The sequence below is a fragment of the Cygnus olor genome, chromosome 15, assembly GCF_009769625.2.
Source record: "Cygnus olor isolate bCygOlo1 chromosome 15, bCygOlo1.pri.v2, whole genome shotgun sequence".
Taxonomy (NCBI): Eukaryota; Metazoa; Chordata; class Aves; order Anseriformes; family Anatidae; genus Cygnus; species Cygnus olor.
The window spans coordinates 13,910,240-13,928,083 of record NC_049183.1 but is presented as its reverse complement, the minus strand read 5'-3'; the positions used below and the strand labels follow the sequence as shown (position 1 = coordinate 13,928,083).

Sequence of the window (17,844 nt, the reverse complement as noted above, 5' to 3'; positions counted from 1 at the left end):
GCGGGCTGGGTTCGGGGCTGCTGGCATCGGAATGGCACTGCCCTGAGGGGCCCGGCTGGCAGGAGGGGACAGCCAGGGGCCCTGGGGTGCGGGGAGAGGCTCCTCAGGAGATGAAACACAACCGTCAAGGACAAGGGAACTTGGAAAATCTGGAAACTTGGATCAAAATCAAAGGCTTGTTCCTGTAGGGAACTAATCCGGGAAACGAGTGCAGGGTGCTGGTGTCTGTGGTGCTTGGTCTGGCAAAACTGGGGGGGGGTTCCAGCATCCCCTCTCACACATGTGTCACACACGAGCCATCCCACACAAGCTGCCGGTGGTCCCCCAAGATATAAGGGACTCCCTGGGCTCCCCGCCATCGCCCACCCTCACCCCCAGCTGCTGCCCGTGGCCCTCAGCTCCTGCTGCCATACAAAGCCGCTTCTCCTACAGGGAGGTTTCTCCTGCTATAAGATGACAGATTTTGTCTCCAGCTCCTTTCTTACTTGCTGGCTCCATCAGCTGAATGCAGGGGAAAACCTTGTGGGGAGCCACGGTTGCAATGAGCACTGCCGAGGCAGCCCAGTGCCACCACCATGATGCCCAAAATCACGGTTATTTGCACCCATTAATGGCCAGGATCCTGCTGGGACCCGGCCCAGAGGTGTCTCCAGCTGTGGGACGCCTGCACAATTTGGGACCTTGCATGTTTTGGGGGAGGCTTCATGACCTGTTCCTCTGATTACACAAGAACCCCCATTTGGTGACATTACCAAAATGCCATTCAGAGCACCCCATCATTAGGAAACTGGCAGTACCATAATCAGCAATTATCAGATCTTTGCGAGGAAGTGGGGAGAGAGCCAGGGATGGGGGAGGAAGGACAAGCAGGCATGGTGGCCAGACAATGCTCGAGGAAGCCTCCAGGTGGGGAGGGGATGCATCCAGGCTGGTGTGGGGCTAGTACGGGACCAGTACGGGTCCGGTACTGGTCCCAGCACCCAGCAGCTCCCAGCCGCCCGCTCTGGAGGCAGCGCTGGTGCTGGAGCCCTTCCGCAGCAGGATTCGTGAGGCTTTCGTTGCCATAACAACTGGAGCCAGGCTTCAAAAATAGTAACTTATTTTTCATTCAATTTGCCTTTTGCCCTCTGAGACGGATCTATTTTGGGACTGACGGTTTGCTTCAGGTGCCCTCCGTCAGCACCCCCGGCTGGGGGTTCAGGGGCTGGGGTTATTTTGTTCAACGTGGTTCCTTGCTGCTTTCCCTTCCTCCCCCATCCAGGCCCGGAGAAAGGTAAAGCAGGGAACAGGCATCATTAAATAACCTTTGCCAAAGCCTCGTCATCTTGAAGGAAGGAATTTGAAAAAAAACAACCTTCCCAGCTCAGTGGCAGAGCGTGGGAGAGGTTTGGGAATGATCTCACTCCGCATCGCGCCTTGGACCTGCCACCCTCAGCGGGGTTTGGCTGTCCCAGACCCCGCTGTCCCCAGCCTGGTCCCCCCGGGGTGGCTTGGATCCATAATGAGAACTGTGCAGGGAGGCTGGATCCGCCGGATCCCAGATCCTATTGCACCACACGGAGGCACGCAGAGCATCCCCCCTGTGTGGGGACGGGGCTGCATTTGGAAGGGGTTGCAGGGGATTTATTCATGCCTTGAATTAAGGGGCACACGTGTGCCTCTCTCTCTAGGGATTTAGGGTTCATCTGTACACAAAAAAAAATCTTAAAAACATGATTTGGAACTGATGGGAAGTGGTGTGCTCTAGGAAATTTTTAATTGTTTCAGTTTTGGGGAGAGGTGTGCGATTGATTTCCCATGGAAGTGGCCATATGAGCCTGACCCTTCAGGTGGAGATGTCCGTGCCTCTTCCACCTTCCTTCCACAAACATTATTACAACCTCAGCAAGGACGGGTCATGCTGGGGAGATGAGCTCCTTTCCCAGGTGCTGCTGGCCTCCTGTCACATTTCTTGTCCCTTACCTGCTGTCCTGAAGGCACCCACGGTCCCTGGTACGAGGTGGGCACAATGACGGCTGCAGACAAATCTCCAAAACCCCTTTACATCCCCGCTCTGAGCATCCCAACCTCAGAAATAAGTCAGCATCTCACCTCCCCCCAGCACGGCCATGCAGTCCTCTGGGGGCTGTGGGATGATGGAGAGCACGGGAAGGGGATGAAGGCTTTGGATGGAGACAAGCATGAATTCCCCAGGCTGGGACAAAACCACCCAGTCCTGCCTGAGGCCCTGGAAAATAACGAACAAAATCCTTCAGATCTAATAAATAAAAGCAAAGCCAAACCCAGCAACTCCCCGGGGATGCCGGGGTGGGCTGGCCCTGCCCCGGGGCTGGCGGGGATGCCTCGGACCTGGGACCCACAGTTGGCTGCTCGCCGCTCCCTCCATGCCCCCGCCGTGCTTTAATTACGTTTTCAATCCCAAACTGCTGCTATTTGATCCGCCGGGGGTGGCAGGAAGGGGTATTTTTAGCCGTGCTTAGAGCTGTCTGGGTGGATAAGGGAGAGCGTGCAGGTTGCCGCGGCCAGGCGGAGCGGGACAGGATTTGTGTCCCCCCCCCCTTCTTCTCCTCCTCATCTTTGCCCATTTGCTGGCTGCGAGCAGGGCTGGCTCCCTCGCCGGCTGCCTCCCTTAGGTCGCCTTTGTTTTTTTCCCCTTGTATTCTTCTCTTGTGCAACAGGGGGGGGCGAGGCTGGCCTCCGCTTCTCCTCCTCGGCATTACAGCCCCGCCAACGAACACCCCAGCCCTGACGGGAGCCCATGAAGTTGCCGTGGGTCCCCAGGGCATCGCTGCCCTCGGGGGGCTCGGGGACCCTCGGGAGCCTCGCTCCGCGCTGAGCCGCCCGTGGCTGCATCCCTCCGCCGGCCCGGGACGCCCATGGCAGCGCCGAGATGTTCGTGTCCCGAGTCCTGGACTTCCAGAAGACGCGTTACGCCAGGTAAAGCCCTCGGCGTGGTGTTTTCCTTCCCTCCGCTCTGCTCTGCGCTGGCAGCTCCCCGGGACGGCACCCAGCCCCTGCCCCTCCGCAGGGCTCCGGCCAAATCCCAAACCGAGCCCTAAGGGACCTTCAAAAGATGCTGAGTGCCTCAAAGCCCGGGGCAGGCGCGGGCTGCTCCCTTCACCTGCGGGCACACTGTGTCTTTCGGGATGAGGATACCTGCCTTTTTGCCTCCCTCAGGGATTCAGAGCATCCCCGGGACCCCTCGCTCCCTGGAGGGGCTGAGCAGGGTTGGGGTTTGCGGGTCATTGGGGTGCTGTTTGGCTGTGTTAACCCCAAAATCCACCAGCCAGGACAAAGGGATCCTGACCAAGTTGGTGCTCGGGGTGGTGCTGGGTTTAAGGATCGGTCCTGGACTTCCCCTGGTCCACGCTGGCTTTAGCTTCACATCTGTCCCCCCCCTGCTGGGGCACCAGGAGCCCAGCTCTCAGCAGGGACAGACCCCACCGCTGGGTGCCAGCTCCCCATGGGGGTCCCAACGTCACCCCGGGGTCCCACTGTGCCCAGCTGGCCCCCCCAGCCTATACCCGGGGATTTCAGGCTCCCAGGAGGCTGGCAGGGGGTGCACCATGATGGATCCTTCCCCAGGGCTGTTAGGAAACCTCGAGGCGTTATCTGCTTGGGGGGGACCCAAAGGCTACTCGATGCCTGGCCAGGGTGCTGGGGGGGCTTCCAGGGGTCTGGCACCGAGGACAGGCTTTGTCCCCAACCCCTGTGACCACAGCAGGGACATTTTTGTCACTTCAGAGAAACCACTGGGGTGGGGCGGTCCCTGGGGGCACTCAGCTCTGATTTCACCCCTACCAACCTCCCAGTGGTGCTGTTAGAGGCAGATAAAAGAGATCTGGAGAGGAGTGGTGCTGGTCACTCCACACAGAAGCACCCTGAGGCATGTTTCCCTGTGCTGGAGACCTCCCGTCCTCCCCAAGCCATCAGCTCCTCTTTTTCCAGCCATCCCACAGGGAAAAATCTGTGCTTGCACCTCCAAAAGCTGCCTGAGCGCCGCGTGCCCCTGCTCAAGGACCAGTCTGATGCTGCGGCTGCCTCCTGGTTACCTTCAGCTGAGGGAGATGCAGAGGCAGCCAACAGGTCTGCACAATGCACCTGGCCCAAAAATCCTTGGGAAAAAGACAGAATTCAAGCTTTTTTTTTTCCCCCCAACTGGCACGCAAAGGACAGGGCTGGTGGGGACGGAGCCGAGCCAAGCTTGATGCCCCCACAGCAGGAGGCAAACCACACGTTCGCTCCGTGGAGGCTGGGCTTTGGGGGCTGGCAAGCAGAGCAGGAGCTGCCCCCCAGCACAAGCCATCTGCCAGCCTAGAGCCCTGATTTTCTCCCAAACCAGCATCCTCAAACCTCACTGTGGTCCTTTACGGAGACAACTTACTAAAAAGAGGCATCAGGTGTTAGAGAGGGCATCGCAGGAGCCCACGCACAGGACCAGGTGCGGATGGGGATGGGGCATTCCTTGACTTTCACCCCAAGACTTGCTGATGTGGTCACCAGCACATGATATTTGCCTGGAGATTCCTACATCACCGCAGAGATCCTCTTAGCCTGGTGCTTAAAAATAACCGGTGGCTAATCCCCGTCCCTCCAGGCCCCTCGCACCCACCCTCCTCACTGCACAGATGCTCTGCTGTGCCACATCCCAAGAAATACCCCAAATATCCTCCTTCCTTTGTGCCAGGGATGCACTCTCAGCTCCCCTGCACATACTGGGGACCAGGCTCTGGGATGGGGACTGGTGCGAGCAGGAGCCACAGGCTCACAGAAGCACAAGACACGGAGGAGGTATGTGCCCTTCAAGGCATCAAAGCATCTTGCTTATCTTTTCAGAGGATGAGAAACTCTTATCTTCTCAGCCCTTTGAAAAAAAAATATACACCCAAAAGTTTTCCTTGTGATGGAAAAGCCTGGAACAGATTCATTTTTAATGTCTTTTTATCTAATTTTGAGAGAGGACCAAGAAAGGAGGAACTTGGCCATCAATACACCTGCCAACGGGGATAAATAAAATACGGCATCACGATGAAAGACCTGTTGTGTGAGAGCTGCAGCAAACGCACTGGGCTTTGAACGAGGAGATGAAAGGCAGCGGGATCAATGCAGGAGTGATTGGAGAACGATGGGGAGAAAATTCAGGGCTGGAGGGCACTGGGGTGTTTCCAGATCTCCATCCCCTGCCTGATGTGACTTCAGCCACGGCACCAGCACGCAGTTACAGCGTGCACGCAGCTGCAATTCCTCCTGTTTTACCAGCCACCTGACGGTTATTCCCCCATATTTCTCCTCCTTTCTCCCAGCTAACAGTGCTGGTTTCCCCGCAGAGTAACAGATGGGTGCCAGTCACATCATCCCTGAAACTCCCCGGCCGGGTCACCCCGGGCCAGTAACCGATACCTCCTGCACATCACCGCCGGCGCTGCTTGGCTCGCTTTTCACCCTGGATTCAGTCGTGGCCGGGTGCCTGCCTGCCAGCCATGCAGGCAGGAAGCGTAGCTGAGCCAGTCTGCCCACAGACACACGAAATGCTTCCCAGGCTCGGGCCAGCGAGAGCCATAATTGAAAGGAAACGCAATTACGGAGGGAGCTGCTGCATCTGGCCAGCTCCTGCAGCTCTGGAGCAGCCGGGGCAAGGGCTCTGCGGGGAGCTGCAGGCTGCACAGGGCACTGAATCATTGTAATTAACTGACAGCAGTTCAGGATTTGATTTGCCCACGTAAAAGGCTCCAAGTCTTCTTGCATTTGCTTGTCTTGCCCTGCAAGCCAAGGAAAATCCACATGGATTCAGAGCCCAGAAGCAGCAGGAGCCCCTGCAGGTGGCTCCAGGCTCATCCTCACCTGCCTGGTGCCTGCAGTGAGGACACTGCCACCTCCTCACCAGCACGTGGGGATGGAGATCTGAGCTCTGTATTTGCCCAAAAAGTCCACTGGGTCTGATGGGAGGCAGCTGGGAAGAGCTTCCTTGTGTACCGAGCCAGGAAATGATCACTGACCCCATCCTCCAGCACCTCAGGAGAAGAAAGGGAGGGGAAAACCAGCAGGAATAGGAGGGAGAGGGGACATCGGGGTGCTCCGTCCTCAAACATACAAAGAAAACACTGACAGCCTGGGCAGAGCTACTGCACTGGGAGGGTTTGATCCCATTTTCCTTCGCAAAGATAGCACAAACAGCCCTCGCCTGCTCCCACACGCACAGAGATGCTTTCCAAGAGCTCTGCTTCCCCCACAGCCCACGTGGGATCGAGCAGGGAGAGGGGAAACGCTTCCAGCATCCATGTGGCAGCTCTGAGCTGCTCGGGGTCTGCACCGTGCCCAGCAGCACCTCCAACGCCACCCTCAGCTACCGAGGTGCTGACCCAGGAGATGGGGAGGCCCCTAGAAATACCTAATGAAAAACAGGATCACCCCATCTCACCAGAAATCGGCTATTAGCCACCCTTCAGAGACAGTTTGACTCAGATACCCTCTTAAGACAGCACCGGTAGGATTTCTTACTGGCAGTTCTCAGTGTGCTAAGGGCAGCTCTTATTGCATCCAGGTGTTTGGAAGGCAACAAGTGCTCTGAGCATCACCTGCACAGCTGGCAGGAGGTGGGGACCATCCCCCAAGCCCCCCATTCCCCTCCCCTGGGAGGGTCGGGGCCCAGGCAGGAATCGCTGCACAGAGACGGGCAGCAGCGGCTGGGCTGAGCCCCCGAGCCTCGTGCCCCTGGGAAGGACAGGTTTTCCATCCTTCAGCAGGTGTTGGGTGTCAGCCTGGTGTGATTCCTTGGCACAGCTCGCCCCGGCCTGTTTCAGGAGATAGCAGTCAGCGAGGCACGTGGAAAACACAAGCCGCTGCCCCACGCGGTGGAGCGATGTGCACGGGATGTGGGGCTCTGCCAGGCCTCCCCTTGGAGCTTTCCAGGGGAAATCAAACCTCAGCATTTATTTCCACAGTGCCCATATTATTTCCATATAGCTGTCATAGTCCATGGTCAGGGGGACTTGATGTGATACACAGCACTTTCTGATGGTGAGACCAAGTACTACGAGCATCACAGTCCTGCTGCTTGCTTCAGACACCAATTAGTTGAGCTTTAGGGAAGTTTGGGTCCAAGGCTGCTCTCCTGCTGAAGTTTGGAGTCCAGGCTTGCTGCTGGTGAGGGGAGGATTTGATATTTATGCAGAGGGAGCTCAGTAATGGGGCAGTGCTTCCCTCCGCGCTCAGCAGCACCGGCTGGTACCGGTACATCAGGGCCCTGCTCTTTGATGCAAATAATCCTGACTGAAACCACAGTACCTGCCTCCCTGGCTGCTGAAATGCATGATCCCCCAGAGGCATTTACTGAATTATTTACAGATATCTGCTCAGTAGCACCCTGGAGTCCCCAGCGAGACCAAGGCCACATTTCCCTGGGGATACTACGGGGACACCTTACAGACCTGAGGAACAGCAACCCGCACACTAATCCCATGGCATGGTAGAGGCTGGGTCTCCAGAGAGCCAGGGATGAAGGCTGGAGCCTGCCCCATGCCTCTGCACCACAGGGCCACCATGCTCGCTCCTGGCTGCTGCGGGGCTCAGCCAAGCTGAGCCTGCTCAGGATCGGTTTCCCTGTCCTCTGTGCTTGGGGTATTGCAGGCGAGGATCATGCACAACGGCTTCCCAAACAAGCAAACAGGGAATAATAGGTTTCAGCTCTGGAAGCAGCCCTCCTAACATTCACCGAGTACCTGGGACGTCATTTTGTGACTAATCAGCTGTTGTCTGAGGTCTCCCGAGCACCAAATGAAACAAGAAGTCCCAGCTCAGGAAGTAATTTGGGAAACACTCCCCGATCCCATCTGTCACGAATAAACAAGCGGCTCTGCTGGAGTTGCAGGGTTGTGAATTGCCTTGGAAGAGTTAGAGGCTGTCTATCTAGAGAGCAGAAAGCCTGCCAGAGAGAAAAATAAATATCTATATATAGAGGATGGGAAGGTGGACAGTTGGGGCCATCAGGGGGCATCTCTAAGGCAGCAGGGGGCTCGCTCAGCATCTCTAAGCCTGCAGCATGAGGACTGCTTAGTGCCAGGCCAGCATGCTCCCATGTGTCAGAGCACTGGGAATGAGAAAAATTGAGATGGGGTAGTCAGAGGTGGTGAGCGAGCATTTGACCTGCAGCCTAATCCACCTTGCTTTGGGGAAACAGGGCTTGCGCCGTGGGCTGGTTGCTGCAGGAACCTGGTCACCTGCTGGTGGTCTACCCAAATGCTGCTCTAGCTGGGATGCTCAATGCTCCCTGTGCAAATTGTCAGCTTTTCGCATGCTGCCAGGAAGCGGAAAATAAAATGCACACAAGAAAATGCTGTGCCAGCTTGTGCCATCAGCCCTCCTGCCCCTGCTCACACGGGACAGACTGGGGTCAAAGCAGAAGCCCACGGACAGGCTCATCCTGCCTGACCCCTCTCCATCAGCCTGGGAGCCAGCCTGAGAGCTCACAGCACGCACAGCTCAGCTTCCCAAACCAGGAGCACCATATGTTCATGTGGGAGCAGGCAGGCATCAAGAAACAGGCTCAGGAACAGAGGCTCCAGCTTGGTATCAGGGCACCACACAGCACCCATGTGGGTGGCTCCGGGGACGGCCGGGCAGCGTCAGCCTCTGCGCTTCCCCATGGAAAGCATCAGCAGTGTGCAGGGCCCTGCTCTGCACCTTCAGGAGCTAATTATGAGCTGCAGAGGAGCTTGAGGGATGAAGCCTCTTACAAGGACCACAGCTGGAGCATTACCAGATTACAGGGCAGAAGCAGAGCACACACCAAGCCCCAGCTTACGGGGATGCCACAGGAGCTCACGCATGGGCACAACCCTGAGGATCAAGCCCCGGCTTTTGCACCAGGCGTGCTGCCTCCAGGCTCATTAGGGCAAATCCAGACCAAGAAATGAGAGGGTCCAGGGGCTGCTGTGCCCTGCAGGACCACATCTGTTCCATCACTGTCACCACAGGCATCACAACACATGTGCTCCTGAGCCTCACTCTACCAAGGGACAACCAGAAGGACCAAAGCAGGACTTACCCCCACCACCAGCATCTCCTTTTGCTTCCTCCATCCTTCCTGGCAGGATGCCACCATCAGGATACAATCCCTCAGCAGCCCCTCTGCTATTTCAAAAGCAGCCGTGACAACCACAAGAAGGGGAAGAAAGCCTTCTGGTTCACTCAGCCTGGAGACACCCCAGCTCCTTGGGCAAGAGGGTGCAGATGCACAACAAACCAGCTCCCACCTCTGAGGACATTAAACCAAAACCTGAGCCAACCTGGCCCTTTTCTAGGCCATCCACAGGTGAAACCTATTGCCATGAGCTGCTCGGGGAGATTCCCATCACCTGTGAGCTCCTGGCCAGCATCACCTGCTTCATGGGGCCCTTGTCACAGCCATGGCCTCGATGCACGAATGCACAGGATGTGGCACACGTATAGCTGGACGTATAGCAGCTCCGTTCCTCCCTTGTGGGTCATCTTTTCTGCATGGTGTCCCCCACCTCTGCCTCTCAGTGTGTCAGGGTCCCCAGGTGCCCCCGGGAGAGCTCATGCACTCCAGTGCTCCCACACGAGCTGTCCTGAGGAATAATTTAATTTAATCCCATTTTTACCTTCTTCTCCCCCAAGCCTGGCAAAGCAAGAGCCGGGCGGATCTGCGTGATTTTTTGAGGTCAGAACTTTGTTCTTGGAGAGAAGTCTTTAAAAAACCAAAACCAACCCAAACCCACAGAAAAACAGAGTGGGAGAAAGAGAAGGAGAAAAGGACAAGCCTGGGAAGCCGGCTCTGCACTTTGCCCTGGCTGCCTGGGACAAGGGGCTCTTTGTTCCTCCGGCTGGAGCCGGGTGCATTGGCCCTTTTCAGTGTCTTTCCTCGGGCAAGGGGCCAGGGGAAAGCAGGCACAAGAAGGGCAGGCAAAAACCCCGGGGCAGCGATGAACAACCCATACTCGTCCCCCCCAGCACTGGGAGAAAAAAGTTCTGGGAGCCTTGGAGCCGTGCTGAGCCCCTGGGGCTGCTTCTCATGCACGTCCCTGGGAAGTGGGCAGGCTCCTGCTGTGCAGGTTTTAAACTTTTCTGTGCCATTTGGACTTTGCAGCCATAAAGAGCTTGCTGAAATGCACAGAAACTGTGACAGTCCATATGCAACCTCCTGCCTGTGGCTTCCTGCACCCTGGAGCAAACCCGGCCTCACTGCATCCCCATGGGGGTGGTGGGATGCAGAGCCCGCATCCATCTCCCGTCCTTTGCAGGATGATGCTCATTAGGAAGCAGGACAGGAAAATAGGGGCAATCTCCTCAGAGACCCCAAAACCCCAAGCTATTTGAGGCCATTTCACCTTCCAGAAAAAGCAGGCTGCCCATGGGGGCAGCGGGGTGCCCCGTGCGGTGCGTGCGAGGGAGGGAATTCAGCCCCTACCCTGCCCAAGGGTCCTGGGGGGGGGCTATGGGAACCAGCTCCCCCCCCCCCCCCAGCTCCCCATTACTGCCCCTAACAGCAACCACCGTGGGTCTGGGATGGAGGGGCAGATGGCACAGGGCTTTGTTAAAACAAATACATTCAAGGAAAAGGCCTTGCGCGTGTTTCCCCAGCAACTGCGACGTCACGCGGGACGTCTGGGCCTTTGTCCTCCCCCCCCCACCTCCTTCTTCTTATTAAAAGGGAAAAGAAAGAGAAGCAGAGAGTGAAGGGGAGCTGGGGACAGTCTCCAGGCAACGTGGGGACAGCAGTGGCCTCCTGCAGGGGGAACGTGGCTGGGGCACGGGGACTCCAGCCAGGGGGTGGCTGGATTGGGAGGGGTCCCTTGTGTCTCCTGGGATGGAGGTGGCAGCCCCAGGGTGGAGGTGGCAGCCCCAGGACAGAGGTGGCAGCCCCAGGACAGAGGTAGCAGTCCCAGGACGGAGGTGGCAGCCCCAGGAAGGCGGTGGCAGCCCCAGGGTGGAGGTGGCAGCCCCGGGGATGCTCGGCTCCTTCCCAGCCACAGACACCCTCGGTTTAGCCCAGGGTCTAATCCTGTTCGTGCCTTGCGAGCGCCGTCCCCTCTATTTTCAGCACACGGGGAGCTGAGCCCCTGTTTGTCCATCTTAACTGGAGGTATTCGGGGGGGGGGGGGGGGGGGGGGGACGACACATGGCCAGACTCCTGCGTGCGTTGTGCCTGGGTCCTGCTGTGAGCGCAGGGCTGGGGACAGGGTCCCCTCGCGGGCTGTCACCGCCGCCTGCTGGGCACCACCTCGCACACCCGGGCGTGCTGCAGCCAAACCCACGTGCACGCTCAAGCCTCGCTGTCCGAGTCTTTTAACACAAGCTGGATTTCTCCGCATGGACACCAGTGAAATGCTCGGAGGAGATGCCCATGGGTGGTGGCTCAGGGATGGGTTTTCGGGGGCTTCCAGCACCTTCCCAGCACCCCAGGGTCACCCCAACCCCGCAGCAAGGTCCTGTCGCCCCCCGAGCTGCCGGCTGGGTGCAGAAATGCGCTGCAGATGGTGCTGGAACTGGGAGCAAATGGGGTCAGGAAGCAATTGGACCAGCTCCTGCAGGGCAGCCCCCGAACCCGGCTGTCCTGAGCCTCCCGCTGGCACTGCTTTTATTGCTCTGCGTGTGTCCATTGATCCGACGGCAGCAATCGATACGTTCCTCCACGCGCCGAGAGCAATCTGATTTCTCTGAATCTGAGAGAAACAGGAAAAAAAAAAGATAAAAGTTTCTGAGGGAGCACGGCGGGGCTTCCCTCGGCAGCAATCAGTGCTGGGTCATGTGCTGGGGGCTTTGGGGGGGTGCAGGTGGGACCCAGCAGCCAAAGCATCGCTGGGGATGCCCTGGTGGGACTCAGGCTGCTGTGACGTGGGGTGGCATCGCTGGGTGGTCACAGCCCCACAGCAGGTCCCCCCACAGCCCCATGTGCCCTATTCTCCTCTGTGGGGCTGTGCCGTGCTCTGCCCAGCAGCTCCGGGCTGTTTCCAGCAGGGTAACCAGATCGGGTTGCTGCACGCTGCTTGTTTTTCCACTTGTGAAATGGAGATGGGGAGAGGTGCCAGTGTTACAGGAGCTGGTTGTCACCCACACCCTGCCCTGGGGGATGCTCCACACCTCATCCATCCACCCTTGCAGCTTTCTCCTGCCTCCTGCCCACTGCTGCCATGGGGTCACTTTGCTCAGAGCCTTCCAAAAACCTTTCCCCAGTGTGCCGTCCCCTGACTGTGTTTCTCTCCCCGCTCCTCGCTGCAGGTTCATGAATCACCGTGTCCCCTCCAACTGCAGGTACCAGCCGACGGAGTACGAGCACGCAGCCAACTGTGCTACCCATGCGGTTAGTCCCTGTCCCTGTCCCTGTCCCTGTCCCTGTCCCTGTCCCCATGTGAAGGACAGTGCTCAGCCCTGGGGGACCACCTGGGACACCCCAAGGGCCACCTAAAAACACCAGCATTCAGCTCTGCACCTCCTGAGGGTCCGGGGGGTGGGATGAGCACCTGGTGCTCCAGGGATGCTCTTCTTACTCCTCCAGCTGCCGTGGGAGGCTGGTGTGTGATGGCCCTGTGGGATGGCCCTAGTGGAGCAGGCACACATTCTCCTTGTGCCTTCCTCCACTTGGAGAAGCTCTTTTGGAGCTGCCCCACATGGGGAGAAACCCAGCCTGCCCCTTACGGGTGGTGGCTTCGGCCGGAAGCTAAAATAAAGACACCTGAAAGGAAAAGCAGGGACCGCATTGTATCTGCTTGGTGGAAATGCAGACTGTGAGCAACTGGCTTGCTTCTCCCTTCCAGTTCTGGATCCTGCCCAGCATCCTCGGCAGCTCCATCCTCTACATCCTCTCCGACGACCAGTGGGAGACCATCTCGGCCTGGATCTATGGCTTTGGCTTGTCCAGCCTCTTCATCGTCTCCACCATCTTTCACACCATCTCCTGGAAGAAGAGGCACCTCAGGTACCAGCCCTGCCTGCTCGTGGCTCTGGGGGGGGGACAACAGTTCCAGAGCCCTGGCAGCCCTTTGGTCGAAGGCTTTTCTGAGCTATGTCAATAGAAAACAGCATTTCAATGCATCATTTATTTTATGATTTATATCATTTATTTTATTTTATATCATTTATTTTATGATTTATATAACTTAATATCATTTATTTTATTATTTATATAATTTATTTTATTTTACATAATTTATTTTATTATTTATATCGTTTTATTTTATTTTATATCATTTATTTTATTATTAATATCATTTATTTTATTATTTATGTCATTTATTTTCAAGTGCATCATTTATTTTTTATTATTTTTTTGAAGTATCTGGTTTTACAGCACACTTTGCATGCGCGGTGCCGCAGGCTCTGACCTGTCTGTCTGTCTGTCCCACAGGACCGTGGAGCACTGCTTGCACATGTTTGACAGGATGGTGATCTACTTCTTCATCGCCGCCTCGTACGCTCCCTGGTGAGTGCCCTGGCTTGGCTCTGCCAGAGGGGAGAAAAGCATCCCAGCAATAAAGGCTTCCCACTTTCCTTCCTATTCTCCGTATTCCAACCCCTGTCTGTTGATGTTATGGGTCAGGAGGGCTGTTCTGGGACACATATGGGGTGAGGGCCGCAGTTCCCCGCGCCCCCGTCCCGCAGCCCACCTCGGGGTGCCGCCGAGCTCACCGCAGCCCTGGGTCTTGCAGGCTGAACCTGCGGGAGCTGGGGCCCTGGGCCTCCCACATGCGCTGGATCATCTGGATCATGGCATCGGTCGGCACCGTCTACGTCTTCTTCTTCCATGAACGGTCAGTACCTGCACTGGCCCCGCAGAGCCCAGCCCTGCTCCTCCTTCCCCCCCTTAGTGCCCTGACGGAAGAGCAGGAAGGATGGACACAGACAGACAGACAGATCTGGGGGTCCTGGGCAGCCCCCCAGGCCAGCAGGCAGTGGAGGGCTCCCTTGAACCGTGTCCTTTCCCACCCACATCTTATTTTTGGGAGGCCACAGCCCTGCTGGCAGGGACGTGGGAGCAAGGACGTTGTGCCATGAGTGGGTTCTTCCACGGGGTGGCACCAAATAGAAAGGAAACGGCCCCCAAAGCCTTCCTGGAGCCCTGCCTTCAAGCTGTTCAGCTCCAGAGCCAGTTCTGTGCAGGGCCACCCGCTGTGGGCTCCCACGGGGACATGGGACCCGCCGTGGTGGCACCGCCACCCCTTTCCCTATAGCAGCGTCTGGGTACGATAAGCATAAAATTCAGCCCTGCCTCCTCCGTCGGTCGCAGGTACAAGCTGGTGGAGCTGGTGTGCTACGTTATCATGGGCTTCTTCCCCGCCGTGGTCATCCTCTCCATGGTAAGCCGCCGCCGGGGAGCTCGCGGGCCCAGTGGGGCTGGGTTGTCCCCAGGGGGTTGGCGTGGTGCAGCCCGGAGGCAGCCCTGTGGTGGGCGAGGGGATCTCCAGACGTGTGATTTGGGTGCCCAGCACACCCAGATGCATGCAGTGGGCACCTCCAGAGGACGTCCTATGGGGGCTCTGTCATGTTGAGAGCATTGCAGCAAAGTCCAGGGCTTCCTTGCGGGATGGGAGGATGAGGAGAAGGCAGAGCCGGGCTCCTCGCAGCCAGGGGGAAGTTTCGGGTTGTGACCGCACTGCCTCCATGCTTTTATTTTTCGCAGCCCAACAGGGATGGCCTCCCAGAGCTGGTGGCCGGCGGGCTTTCCTACTGCCTGGGCATGGTCTTCTTCAAAAGCGACGGCCGCATCCCCTTCGCCCACGCCATCTGGCACCTCTTCGTGGCCATTGGAGCCGGCATCCATTACTATGCCATCTGGAGGTACCTCTACCGGCCCAGCGCGCTGGAGGCCAAAAGGCCCCGATAGGTGCCTTAAGGACACTGCTCGCCTCAGAGGGGACATGGGGACATGAAAGGGGGACAGGGAGGGGAGCCCGGGCTGTGGGCTTGCCCCGAAGCCACCCGCTGTCCCTGTGGGTACAGACAGAAGAGCCTTCCCACACAGACAGAAGAGCCTGAAGGTTGATTTTAAACGGATTTTTCTTTTTTTTTTTAACCTTGTGAACAGTTTATTTTTTGTTTTTAGGCAAAGTTTTTGTAACACAGTGACCAACCGAGGGGGCGACAGGGGAACAACCACTTGCGGGGCTTTAGGGGAGGCTTTGCCCACCCCGCTGACCCCGAGCATCCTATGGGAGCAGGGGCCCTGACCCCACACCCTGCACTTGGCTGGTGACAACCTGGGTTTGGCTACTGGAGTCCTTGGTGTGGGCCACCCGCTGCCATTCCCATAACCCACAGTGGCGGGGCAGAGCCGGCAGCACCCAGCGATGCTCCAGGTCCCTGTGGCCTTCTCAACGGGAAGGTCCAGAGTCATCAAAGCCTTACACGTGATTAAAACTCGAACCTCTTCTAGGGCCCCCCAGCCTCCCAGGGCACTGCAGAACCCTTTCTCCGAGCCAGTGTTAAGCGCACAACCTGGTGCACTGCTCCTAGGCGGGCCCTCGGAGCCCCCCACCCCCTGACATTTTCTCCCTGGGGCTCTTGGTTTTCCTCACTGGTCTCAGTACTGGTGGCACCCCAAGGCATGGCCCCGCTCAGCCTCTGCCACATGTGGGCCTCTGCCCATCGGAGAGGAGGCTCCCAAGGTCTGTCAGGATGCATTCAGTTTGTCTCTGTAAGGGTATTTTCTTTCTTCTTGAGGAGAGAAGGGAAACTCCTTGAATTAGGACCACAGGCCTGGCTGCCTGCCGCCTCTGGTCCTGTTTTATGGTTTCCAGGCTTGTGGCAGCCTCTTGCTCATCATCAGATTTAAATCCACTTTGGGAGGGTTTCTGGCATTCCCAGGAACACTGCAGGGAAGGGATGCACCTGGGTGATGCTCAGAGGTGAGCTGTGATGGGGAGATCCTAGCGATGCTCAATTTTTAAACACCCAAACATGGCTCCACAGTGCTCTCCAAGGCAGGACAGCGAGGACACAGGACTTCTTGTTCCCCCGTGGCAGTGGGGAGGGCAGTGCCTGGTGCTGCCCGGCGCGTGGGATGGGTTGTGCACACACGGACCTGACAGCCAGGTCCTCCTGGATAGGAACATCACGTGGAAGGGAACATCACCTGGAGGGGAACACCACCTCCTTTTCCTCCATTGGCCACTGAGGACTGAAATCCACCACCCAGCGATGTGAAAAGCCAAGCTAGACTCGATGGAAAACGAAGTGCTGCATACTGCCAAGCCTCCAGCAATTCTTCAAGCTCCTCGGGCAATTTGTCACTGCTTCTGTCTGGGCTGAGCGTCGACTCTGCAGTCCAAACTGCCCAGGCTCAGCCTTGTTTTAATTACACCAGAAGAAATATTAGGGTCTGCTGCGTGCCGGGGTCCCATGCAGCCCCACAGCCTTGGTGCTGCCCTCAGCCCCACCTGCACCTTCCTCGGGAGCCCCCAAAGCATCGATGTCCCACCGGCTCTGCTCACCCCGTGATTGATGGCAGCTGCAGCAGCCTCAGGCGGCGCTGCCAGCAGAGGAGCTTTGCAGCTGCCCTTCTGCATCTCCTGTCCTTCCAGCAGCCTCGTCCCAAGCCGAGCTCCTGGACCCGGCCCCAGGACCGGCTCTGCACAGCCATGCAGTTTTGCAGCAAATTACCAAAGAGAAGGCATCTCGGTACGCTTCCCCTCCTGGCGTGGTGGCTGTGGTCACCAGGTAGGCAAGAAAACCCATAGGGAGAGTGTTCCTAGAAGGGGCTGTGCCCCACGTCCCTGGCTTGGGGCTCTCTGTGGTGCCCCAAAGCAGCCTTCAGGATGGGATGGCTCTTGGGGTGACTGGTGGTTTTGGTGGCAGGAGGTGATGGACCTGGTGGGGGTCTCTGCTGCTGCGTCCCCCAGACAGCTGTGCATTGAGCAAAGGGCAGTTTGTGGGGTGATTTGGGGTCAGAATAGAGGGAAATGTGGTCTCAGAGCATAAGCTGCCATTTTTGCCCTCTGGCAAGTCACTACCCTTCTCCATGCCTCAGTTTCCCCATCTGTAAAATGGGGGCGAAGACAGCGACCAACCTCAGGGGGCTCCTGTGTGGGCTCGGTAGGCACGGGGAGGACGAGCGGGGCTTCGCGAGCACCGTCACCTATTTTATCCTAATTTTCAACAACTCGTAACATTCGGGACATCTGTGGAGGTGCGACCTTTTTAGCATCTCATACTTTTTCACCATCCGTCCTCGTTCAGTCGGTATTTTCTATTTAACACGGTACTGGAGCAAATTAAAAACAAACCGAAGGAAGCTAACGCTAGTGAATGTCGTTTCCTGTGGAGTAGGACTGAAATAAAAACCCAAGATACCTCACTATTGCCTGCCTGCTAAATCAGAATGAGTTTCCCCAAAGTGCAAGGAAATAAACCCATTTTCTGTCTGACTTGCCCCGGGGTCCCAGGAGGGGAAATTTCATGCTGTGGTGGCAGAGGAGGCAGAGGAAAAGCCCCTCCCCATCCCCTCCTGCTCCTCTTTTACCTGCAGGGGGAATTTGGCCCCATCTGGGGAGCCTGGCAGCCTCCCCTGGCCCTGCACGTCCCCAGGCTGCCATCTCGCTCGCACCTCGGGGGATTTCGGTCCCTGGGCAGGCCGTGAGGCTTGGCAGCTTGTCCTGACGCCCAGGGAGGGGGCAGCCGCGAGCTTCTCCCCCCAGCTGGCCTAGGACCTCCACCTCGCCTCGCAGGGCAGGGGGCGGCTGGACCCCTCCTGGCTGCTCTCTGGTAGGAATTCCCACCCAAAGCATGACCCTCGCACCATCAGCTTAAAATTTATTTTTAAAATAAATTAAATAAATTTAATTAAATTTAATTTTTAAATAAATCACTCAGCACCATCCCTCCCTGCTCCCC

At 57.3% G+C, this 17,844-nt stretch overlaps 1 protein-coding gene and 1 long non-coding RNA gene across 2 annotated transcripts; one reads left to right on the top strand and one right to left on the bottom strand.

Annotated features, from left to right (window-relative positions):
* The first annotated feature begins 2,396 nt into the window (after positions 1–2,396).
* On the top strand, positions 2,397–17,583 carry MMD2 (monocyte to macrophage differentiation associated 2). Its single transcript, XM_040574857.1, has 7 exons — positions 2,397–2,937; positions 12,238–12,319; positions 12,774–12,934; positions 13,364–13,438; positions 13,665–13,766; positions 14,243–14,312; positions 14,636–17,583. The coding sequence occupies exons 1-7, from the start codon at positions 2,891–2,893 to the stop codon at positions 14,837–14,839; spliced, it is 741 nt and encodes a 246-aa protein (XP_040430791.1). The 5' UTR covers positions 2,397–2,890; the 3' UTR covers positions 14,840–17,583.
* Positions 5,268–9,307, bottom strand: LOC121078560. Its single transcript, XR_005824638.1, has 2 exons — positions 9,044–9,307; positions 5,268–7,921 (listed from the first exon to the last, which is right to left on the bottom strand). It is a non-coding gene; the product is annotated as an uncharacterized LOC121078560 (long non-coding RNA).
* Positions 17,584–17,844: the final 261 nt, after the last annotated feature.

Coding starts and splice junctions, on each gene's coding strand:
- MMD2 (XM_040574857.1), top strand. CDS start 2,891: ATGTTCGTGTCCCGAGTCCTGGACTTCCAGAAGACGCGTTACGCCAG. Junction 12,935..13,363: donor TGGAAGAAGAGGCACCTCAG/GTACCAGCCCTG, acceptor TCTGTCCCACAG/GACCGTGGAGCACTGCTTGC. Junction 13,439..13,664: donor GCCGCCTCGTACGCTCCCTG/GTGAGTGCCCTG, acceptor TGGGTCTTGCAG/GCTGAACCTGCGGGAGCTGG.